Source organism: Neopelma chrysocephalum, unplaced genomic scaffold, assembly GCF_003984885.1.
Source record: "Neopelma chrysocephalum unplaced genomic scaffold, ASM398488v2 Primary Assembly neopelma1_76, whole genome shotgun sequence".
Lineage (NCBI taxonomy): Eukaryota > Metazoa > Chordata > Aves > Passeriformes > Pipridae > Neopelma > Neopelma chrysocephalum.
In genome coordinates, this window is record NW_020897737.1 from 14153672 (window position 1) to 14164514 (window position 10843).

General features: G+C 45.9%; 1 protein-coding gene across 2 annotated transcripts in view; it reads right to left on the reverse strand.

Moving 5' to 3' along the window:
* The window catches only part of ABCG1 (ATP binding cassette subfamily G member 1), a 54203-nt gene extending 43833 nt beyond the window's left edge, over nucleotides 1-10370 (reverse strand). The window contains exons 1-2 of one of the 2 annotated variants that reach the window (XM_027689069.1): nucleotides 10239-10370; nucleotides 7073-7316 (exon numbers count right to left, since the gene is read on the reverse strand). In XM_027689069.1, the coding sequence (XP_027544870.1) occupies nucleotides 7073-7316; nucleotides 10239-10280 (286 nt within the window). In that variant the 5' untranslated portion in view covers nucleotides 10281-10370. Of the gene's footprint in view, nucleotides 1-7072; nucleotides 7317-9676; nucleotides 9812-10238 lie in introns of those variants that run through there. The other variant, XM_027689070.1, reaches the window with a different exon arrangement.
* Between the last annotated feature and the right edge of the window lie 473 nt (nucleotides 10371-10843).

Here is a 10843-nt window from a genome sequence, read left to right on the forward strand (position 1 = left end):
CCAGCTTACCTACAAGAACAATGCTACAGGGAAGTGTGAAGCAATTAATTTCTTAGAGAATACAGAGCTGAACTCTGAGATATTAAAACCCCTGAGAACAAAAGATCTGCCCTAAGCTGGTAAGCTTAGACCCCACGGACTTCGAGAAAGCGCTTTTCCAAAATGGCATGTGAATACACAACAAAAAATGAACTTCAATGGCATTTTCACTCGAGCTAGTTTCTATTCTCGGTTGCTTTTGTGATTTCTCTTTCCTTTTAGGGAGGTTATGGAGAACTGTGATCAACCATGTGATGTCTGAAGGCTTCAATTGCAAAATGAGTTTTGCTTCATCTTCCTTCAGACTTCTTCAGACTACAGAAGCCAAAGTCTACTTTGAAATGAGGAAAAAAAGCACACTGAGATTATGGTGCACTCCATCTCTACCTCCGCAACACCTCGAGCAAAACATGACTGCCTATGGGCAGAGGACAGCAAAGCATTTCATCAAATCCCACTCAGCACACAGAAAGTTGTAGTGGAAGGCTGTCAGGGTGAGTTACAGCCAGCCCCCAACACACAGTTACTGGGAGATGGAAACAGCAGAGACCACAGCTCAGACTCCCAACAGCTCGCCATCACCACTTCCTGCCATATAAATTCTGAAATGTTTTAGTTGCTCTCTCTCTCTCTGAAACTTCCTTCCTCAGTCACAAGTTTTCACAACAGGTGGTTAATAAAATTTATTGTATTAAAACACGAGCTAGAATTAAAAACAGTCAGGTCATTGTCATGTTTACTTTTAATAAACAAAATAATAAGGAGAAAGAAGAAAAGTTGGTTCTGCTCCCATAAAGACTCAGTGACCAAAAATCACTGAGTCAAACTCAGACACATTTCCAGGCCCAAAAAAACCCCAAACAAACAAACAAACAACCCAAACCCCAACAAAGCCAAACCCACAATAACAATGGGTTCTGCTTGGAGGAAAATAAGTAATGCTGAAGTAAGGTCTTACTCAGCTGGGAAAGAGGAGAAGGATCAGACAAAGGGGCTGACCAAGATTTGTTCCCAATAACCTCTATTTTATACAACCCATGCTACGAAGAGTTATATATCACTTAATGAAACACTGTGAACTATTCCAGTAACAGTGACTACTCAGTATATTTTTATCATCTTGAGACAGCTTAAGTGTTAAAAAGAAAAACTGCACGGATTTTATCAAGGTTGAAACGCGCGCTTAGGAATCCTCCGCTAAAAAATCACGTTTCCTTTTTATTTTCTCTAATATTTTAAGCCACCGAAAAAAAAATAATTGGTCACACACGATAGTTGGCCACAGAGATTTTTACTGGGGTTGCAGCCTAACTTGTTTATTCTTTCCGACATATGGATCTCAATTTGCATACACGCATCTCTCCAAGATGATGAAAACGCATGGTCTCTCTCAGATAAAGCAGGCACAAAAAAAAAAATGGTCGAGAACAATACAACCCATCTGTCAGAGACAGGCGAGGGGGGGAAAAAAACAACAACAAAAAAAAAGAAAAGAAAAGAGAAAAAAAAAACACACCAAAAACCCCAAACCCTGCTTTCGGAAAGTGGGTTTAGCTCTGCATCTTTTCCTTCCTCCCATCTTAGCAACAGAGCCTGGAGCAGCCAACCAGGCTGGCGCGGGTTACTGCAGTGCATTGCCCGCCAGTAACCGCGCCGGGCTCGCCCGGAGCGGGCATGCGGCACCTCTACCGCAGTGCACCTGCCACGGATGAGGACAGGCTTTTTCCGACTCCTCCGGCAAGGATTAGCAAATAATTTAGGGCAAATCCCTCCCCCCAGCCTCTCCTTTTCATTTGGGTCTTCGGATAACTCCGGAGCGGGGGGAGGGGGGGTGTGAAATCTTTTAAATGAAGTCACAGAAAGGATGCTGATGCTGATGCTGAAAAAAAAAAAAAAGCCCCAACTAAATAGAAAGAAACGGGTCTGTCCGAGTGCGTGTACCAGAACTAATTCGTGAGACAGCACCGAGGCAAATCAGCAAAACCCAGGCTGTTTAAATCTCTGCTGATGATTTGACAGCGGGTGAAGTTTCCATCTTATGCAGGGAACAGCATTAACATAATACACAGCCCTCCGAGCTGAAATGCAGGCATCTCACTGTTCTGATGACACCGTCTCGGACCTGTGATGGCCACTTTTCACAGCTCAGGAATACCCAACAACCTGCCAAAGACTCCGTGCTTCCCCACCGGACACGAGGGAGCCATCCAGGATAAGCCCAGTCCCTCATTCCTCTCCTTCCACTCCTGGATCTCAAAGCCACGAAACAACAACCTTGACAGAAAAGACAGCACCCCTCCAGCTGACTGCTTCCACAGGGTTTGAGCCATTAGCACAAACCCAAAATAACAAGAAATAACACATTTTTTCTGCTGACCATGAATTTCTGTATTGGTACTAAACCCACTCGATAGAAGCACCCGGCTGGATTTTGACCGGCTGAATCCCGTTCCCTCCGAGGTTACTAAAGACCAAATCCTAGCAGAACTTACTCTTGAACGCAGCGCAAATGAGTCATAACAGTCCTAAAAATAACAACGGAGAAATTTCCAACTCAAACGTTGCCTAATTAACCATGAATACTGACAAGTGGGGGGGGGGAGAAGAAAAAAAAAAAAGAAATCCCCGACTTCTTGTGGAGTTTTGAAAGCAAATTTATTACTACTTTCTTCCCTGACGCACTCAAGTTCTATTGGAAGAATATGTCCGTTTCCATCCTATATTACAGTAAAACCACTTAGAAACAATAGAACAAATGTCCTTTGCTGGGTATATGGAATATATATATCTTTTCTAGGTAAAGCTGAATGAATTTGACCAAGACAGAAAGCTCCAAAGTACTTTTCCTGCCCTCTTTGTATGTGGCACTATACATAATTCATCCCCAAACCAGAATTCAGACTACTTTATAGTGCTTTTAACAAAAATGGCAGAAACCCGAGGCCCTGACTTTTCTATGAAATCCTCCTGCAAACAGTTTTCAGGCAGTCCTAGTATTAAAACCTACACGTCTCTAATTTTTCTGTGAACTGGTAAAACCAATCTAGGTTTCTGTGGTTTGCATTTCAAACTGCAGTTTAAACAAACAGCTCAGAAGCCAAGATAAGACCCACTTTCATCTCTTTCTCAAGCCTTACATAAATGGCTTTGTTACCAGAGAGTAAAACTTTTGGTCACATTTTGTTCTGAAGCTCTGCAGATCTTGCTATTTCCATATTTAAGGAGCAACACTGGATCTAACATAGGACTCTCATCTTTCTCTTCTCCTCCTCCCCTGTCCTAAAAGAAAGGAGAAGGCATTCTTGGACTAACTAATCTTACAACAGTTACTCCAGGAGCCCTGCAGCTTTCTTAAATAAATCCTGAAACTCACTGACCCACAGGAAACCCCCAGAACACGCTTGAACAAGGACTGAGACACATTTTCAGTTATGGAACATCCTTAACCTCACAAGATCTGGATCAAGTCACCTAAAAATCTCTTTCCTTCAAAACTAAAGAAACAGTTTGACTCTGTTGACTGGTTCCCTAAAAGCTTTATGGGGAAAACATCAAAGTCATCTGAGACCTTCTGAAACTTTTACCTCTGTCAGCTTTTCCAAATTCCCATACAGGAGTAACAACTCCTCCTGGATGGAATGGGTCACATACCATTCCATCAAGCTTTGATCAAGGACTGACCTGCCACCTTCCTTCCCTCTAAATGCCCCTGACCACAAGAGGAATTACATCAGGAATGAATCAGCTCCAGAGTCACACCAATCTTTGCTATGAATCTGATAAAACACCACGAGTAGAGAGGCATTTATCACATAAACCCTAGAATCAAAATGCCCCTCCCTCCTTTACAAGAGAAAAAGAGATTCAATAGATAAATTAGCCATTTAAAGGCTGACACAGAAATCAATGAAAAATTCTAATTTGAAGTCTACTATGGCTTATTTAGCTTCTTTCTTGTTGACAAGCAATGCAAATTCACCTTTCTTTGTGCTTTTAATGAAAAGTAAATGACATGACATACCATGAGTTTCATTGTTCTGAACAGTCAAGCTAAGTACAGAACACAGTGGCAGCACTACTAATTATTCCTCCTTTTGTTAATCTGGAGCCTAACCTTAACATCATTTTGCAATACCATTTTTACTGAAGGGAGTTGCTCTTTAGCTGAATTCCTCTCCAGCATGCTCTGTAAGGAAACTATACTTCTCCCTTTGTGATCCAACACTCTTGAAGGGGTTTAACTAATTCATTACAGCCATGGAGAATGATGTAGAAATAGTATATTTTTTTTTCCAAGCTCCATTTCAGAATAGAAACACCATTAATTTTAAAGGCACATTTTTGAAACAGCTTCCCTTATCGCTTCTTACCACAACCAGCACTCAAGAACAATGTGAACTGAGAGACGTGTCCCCCTTTTTTTTTTTTTTTTTTGAACTTGTGCACACAATTTTACTTCAGTTGCATTTCCTATGCTGGACTGTCCTAGTGTTTTCTGCTCCTCTTCTCATAAAAAAGTGCATTCAAACATTTCACATCACATTACTGAGACTTTTAGCACAGGGAATCCACAAGGAGTGTAGAACTACGACCACCACCAGTGTTAGGAGGCCCAATATTGCCCTTCTGTTGAGCACTGGCAGATTAAAACCCACTGAAAAAGTCCCATTTTCCCACTGGAGGAGAGACCAGTATAAGGCATTCAGAACAGTTTTACATGCAATTCATTCATCTACAAATCCATCAGTTTGAAACAGAGAATATCCCAAATCGCACACACACAAAAAATTTTACTTGCAGAACCACTAAAACAATTCAAGGAATCTGATAGTTTGGGCCTTACCTTCACTGGAGACTATTCAGGCAATTCAATTTTCTTTTCTCTAATGAAAAATCTCTTCTATTAAAACCAATATATTGAGTTTCTTCAGCTGTTCTTCGTAGGCCCCCTGAATAATTTTTTACCCCTCTGACAGAACCTTTCCAGCTTCCCAATATCTCTGTGGATCTGGAGGGCCCAACACTGGGTACAATATTCCAGTTGTGCTCTCACTGATGCCAGGAAAGAAAACAACCTGGCTCCACCTGGCCATGGCCTCCAAAGGCAGCACATTATATGGTTTATCTTACTTAAAATGAGAGCACACTTTGGTTCACAGTCACTTGGCATGGACTGTAGACCTCCCAGAGCTGTTTTAGGTCCTTGTCAAGAAGAAGAATGCCCAGCCCTGCTGGCAGACACAACCTCACAGCCCCTCTGAGGGTGTCCTTGGTGGCCCCAGGAAAGACACATGGTGAGGAGGAGAAAATATGAACCCCTGCACACAGACAGCCAGAAAAGTTTAATCTCCTCTTTCAAACCTAAGTGTAGTGACACAGTCATAGCCATACCCTAGTGCCAAATACCTCAACAGGTCATTTTCAGCAGCAGGACATTTTGCCAGGACGTGCCATTCAGTTCAAGCCAAGTCAAGGCATGTCAGCAAATGTGAACAAAGAACCCCTCAATCATTTCTGGCCAGTGAGAAAGACATCCAGTTAGAAATCTCAAGCTTTTCAATCTCACACGAGACACCTTGGCCCTGCTCCATTTCGACGTTTGAGTTCATTCTGATAAGATAAAACATAATTTTGCATGCACCGAAGTTGCTGCCAAACCAATTGTTCTCCTATGGACAGCATGGCTCCATGCAATTTTAATAAAAAAATAAAAGAAGGTCAGTGTGTGTACATACAGTTCTGATGTTGAAAAACCCATTAAAGCATGAAATCTGCAGATCCTTCAACAAATGAATAACTGTATGCACAGGCTGTCCATGTACAGTAGCACTTTCATGGCAACAGCTCCAGTGTTTTTCATACCACACATTTTTAGACTACTAAGGCCTCGATGTTGTGATAATGACACAATTTCCAGACAGCAGCAATGTACTTTGTGAAACAATTTCAAGTGGAACATTTAAACCAGTGGTTTTATAGATGCAGAGCCAGTGCAGGTATGAAGTATGGCTCAGGTGAGCAGTCCATTGGCAGGGGCTTATCTCTTAAAAGAACTAAAGCACACAACCATACCAATTTACATTACTAAGAGAGAATTCCTCAAGGAAGAGCAATTATGCCATTTAGTACACAAAATTCTCCCGCAGATTTCAATAGTTTCTCTTGGGCATACTTCTTTTCACTAGCAGGAATTTACTGCACGACCTAGTTTTCCTTTCAGAGATGACTAGTCACATGCACACACAAAACCCAAAAACTCTCTAGGAAACACAGGGCTACACAAAGCAAGGGAAGGTATAAAAGGAATGGACGCCAAGCCCAGGAGAAACGACAGAGCCACCTTACATCAACCTTTCAGAGATGGAACTGACCAAGGGCATATAAAGAACAGAGCTGAATATACTCTTCTTACTCTCAACACTTCTCTTTCTGAAGATGCCTCCAATATCTGTATCATTTTGGTACGCCCTGTGTTGTAGGCTGTGAACTCTTTGCTGTGTATATTAGCAAAGGAGGTAGCAAAAGAGCATCTTTGTCTTTGACTAAACCTCAGCATTCAGTCCTAGCAAGAGCCAGTGATTCCATCAGTTAAAAGGAATTATAAGCTTAGAGAGATCCCTCGTAGAACACCAAGAGGCACGGATGGATGACATTCCTACAGCTCAAAGAATTTATTTCCAAGCTCAGCATTTTAAGAAAATGTTTTTTATCCTGGTGTCAAATGCCTTCTGAAATTCTGAGACACTCGCTGTTCTGAAGGAGTACTGAAAAAAATAACCATTTCACAAAACAGCCAGTTGCAAGAGTAAAAGCAAAAAGCCTCCTCTTTCCCCCCACCCCCATCTTTAAACTGCTGCATGTTCTACCCACCCTCAACAATAAATTGTAGACATGCAAGATCACAGGACAGATATTTGGCAGCACAGCAATACCATATTTACTTCAGATACTTCAGAATTGGGAGGCAAAAATAAGCAGTTGTAGGAACTGCTGCATCTACAGTTTCTTGTAGATGAAGCACTGTCTTCCTCACCTTTCTTCCTCCACCACGGCCCTTCTTGGATGGAGTAGGACAGTTCTTTAAACTCAATATTCACAGCTGGTCTGCGGGGTAGGTAGGAGAAACGGTGAGCCTCTGTCAGAGCATTGTCCACCTTTTTTAAGTGTCCATTCATGAGCCGAATGTCTTGGGTGTCTGTGCCATTGGAGACCACTTCGTCCACCGAGACACACACCGACCTCGGCTCGGCCATGGTGCACCCAGAACTGCTGCCGTTCTACAGGGAAGATGGAGAGAGTTCAAAGACTTCTGTTTAGGAACACGTTTCAAACCCCCCTGCACTAGAAGAATTATGATCTAAACAACACAAGAATCCAGCACGGTAATGCGCTGAAAGGCGAAAGAGGAATAAAATAAAACAATCTCTTGTTTGTTCTGCCTGAGCATTGATAGAAGAGGTGAAAGAGCTCTTGCAGCACACAGTTTCTTTAGCACTAGTTTCCCTTTTAGGTCTTGCACCAGATTAATACATTTATAAGTTCAGTCCCCATTGTATTTGGTTTCTCATGCACTCAAAGAATTTGGTTCCAGTTACTCTGATTCCAGGGCTTGTATTGGGACAGAGCCGAAGGGGGAAGGGAGCTGGGTGAACAATTATTTGTGCAGACCTTTCAAAAGACAGCCACTCAAAAAGTCTAAGAGCTCTTGTTCCCCTGGATCAGAATATATTCTGTAAATGTGAAATGTGTTTTATTTCTGCAAATTTTTAAATGTAATATTTTATGCCTTATTTGCACTGATAGTTCTGGAGAATTTGCAACCTGGAACAGTACAATTTCTTTTCTGGAGGTCTTTTAGGAAAGCACAGTGCTTTCCACCCAAAATCCTTGTGTGCTTTCCTTGCTTGATAGTGATCCCTAATGGAAATCTTATCAGCTACATAAACATATTAAACCCTGCTCCAGTACTTGCACAGCTGACACTGTAAGGTCAACTGTGCTCACAGCCATACCTGTGCTGTGCTTTGCCCATCACAGCACTCAGTGCAATTCCACTTGGCATTTTTTGGACTGAACCCCCTTCTCCTCCTCTCCTGACCTCTCATGACAAGGGCCTTTCACCCGCCTTTCTTTTCTTTTTTTCACTATGCACACAACATCTGGACTTCTTCCATTCCTTTTACCTTCACAAGTACCTTGCATCAATATCAACAGAATGTGCGTAAGGTCAAAAGCAAAACACTCATGAATTTTCTTCAGCTGAACATAGTTTTGAAGAGTTCAGAGGCTTTTCACTGTCATCTGTTGTTTGGAGGCTGTCATAAGCAGGGCCCAACATCTGCATAGTTGGAAAATTCAGTATTTTTAATGCAGATCTGTATTGGAAAAGACTTCTGTAGCTGGCCAGGATTTCCATGTTGACCTATCTGCCCAACAATCTACATGTCCCCAAAGGTATCTCTTGGAAATCATATGTGCTGCACCACTTTTCAAGGCATTGGTGTTGAACATCCCCAAACAGAGCTGCAGGTCCTGCCACTGTTTCCCCCTCTGTCCTCCAATGCAACTAAAAAGTCACATTCCCTCCTCTTCACTGCGCCACTTCCATCCTCTCCCTCATGGTTTCTGGTCTTCCCATTTATGCTGCAAAAGCAGTGCAGCTCAGAGCAGTCAACTTGTCATGAATGCTGATGAAAACATTAAAAAACAAACAGTCCTACATAATCACTGATGAAAAAAAGTAGTCCTACATAACCACTCTGTAGTCAGTGTCTTCGCATTCTTCATGCACAAGCCCCAAGTTCTGGATATAAAAATCAGCTCTGCTTACCACATTTTCCCAAGGAAAAGATTTTAGCTGTGCTCTCAACTTACTCAGAGGTCAGGTATCCAGTAACACTCACTCTCAATTTCTTAAACAGTTGACTGCAATGGTATGTAATTTGAACATAACAAGAGTAATGTGAAACATCTTAGAACTCAACAATTTGAGCAAGGAAACCTCCCTTTTCCCTAAAAACTAAGAGAAGGCGAGTTAACAATATTCTTCCCTGAATGTTTCCAAGGCTTACTTTGGCACTCATAAGCTGTTTTGTTCGGAGGCACCTTCACACATCAGAGGGAACACCCAAAAACTAACTCTCAACGAGCAGGTCACCTTGATAATTCAGGTGACAGTCAGAGCTCCTCCAGTTTAGATCAATTCAAACACAAGCATCCTTTGCACAAGCTCCTTGTCTCTGACTACTTAATCATCTGGGAGTACGAAGCCAGAGGCTTTTGCTACCGGGACAATAAACAATTTCAATCACTCGGTGGACAGAAATGCCTGTTGTCAGCAGCCTTTTGTCACACACCTGCCTCCTCCAAGGACCACCTGCAACGGGTGAGGGTCCCCCCACCAGTGGCTCCCAATCGCTTGGAAAGAGACGGGCAACTCCCGCGGCCACGACACCCACGGACTTACCCGAGCCCTTCGTAAGGCACGGACACACCTGAACCCTCCGTATGCCCCAAAACACCTGAACCCTCCGTATGCCCCAAACACCCGCAGACCGCTGCGATGCTACAGCCCCGCATCCCCGACCCCTGCGCTCCAGGCGCGCCGAGAGCGGCCGCTCCCCGCGACCCCGCTCACCTCTCCGCTGCTCTTACACAGTTTTGGTTATTTCCCATGTAGTTTCGCGTCTCCCGCTCGGGGCCGGGCCGCTCGGGGCGCCCGGCGGGGACGGCAGCGCCCGCCCGGTCCCAGCGGCAGGAGGGTCCCGGGGGCTCCGCCCGCCCCGTCCCCCGCGGGCACCGCGCGTTATGCAAAGGTTACGGTCCCCTCCGCAAATCCTCCGGGAAGCCGGCGGGGCGCAGCGGCGCAGGGAGCATGCTCGGCGATAATCCCCCCCGCTTTAGCTACAGGCAGAGGTAACCAGCGGTCAAGTCCCGCCGTGCGCCGCCGGCCCCTCGCACACCCGCATCCCCGGTGCATCCCACACCGCGCATCCCGCATCCCGCACCCCGCACTGGGATCCACCCGCCGGCCCCGCTTGCCACTCGGGGAGCGTCTCGGGAAGCGACTCGGGGATCGCCCCGCGGACCCCTCGCTCCATCCCCCCCCCCCGGCCCCCCCGCCCCCCCCCCCCCCCCAGCCCCGCACCCCTCGCCCCCCGCCCGCTCCTCGGAGGGAGAGAGGGCAGGGCGCGCCTTACCAAAGCGCTGCCCAGGGAGAAAGCCGCCATCAGACATGCCATGTGTCCCTCTGCCCGCCCGGCTGCCGGCGGAGGAGCCCCCGAGTGCCGCCTCTCCGCCCCGACTGGCTGCGGGAGGCGGGCAGGGACGGGGATGGGGATAGGGATGGGGATGGGGCCGCCTCCGTCCCGGACCGCCCCCGCCGCGGGGATGGGGAGAGCCGGGGGGTCGGGGAGCCCCTCCGCCCTGGAGAGGGTGAGCAGGGCGTCCCCATCCAGCGTGTCCCCATCCCGGGGGTGGACGTGGCTGTCCCTCAAGCCAAACACGCGGTAGACAATTGTGCAGGGGGCTGCGGACCGAAGGTCGCTCGCCGGGTCATGGGAAACTCATGAGAGGCACAGGTCGCCCTCCGCCCGGCTTCCCGATGAGCTCCCGGAGGGGACCGGGATGGCATTCCCTGAGGAAACGGGTTTCGAAGCACCGTCTGTGCCATCCCGCCCGGGGATGGGGACGAGATGGGTCTTCTGACCCTGGGACTCGCACGCCATTGATTTACAAGCGAGCCATTGGGGTTCAGAAATGGAGAGGGAGGAAAGTTGTCACTGAGTTACAGTCCCTGTTCTTT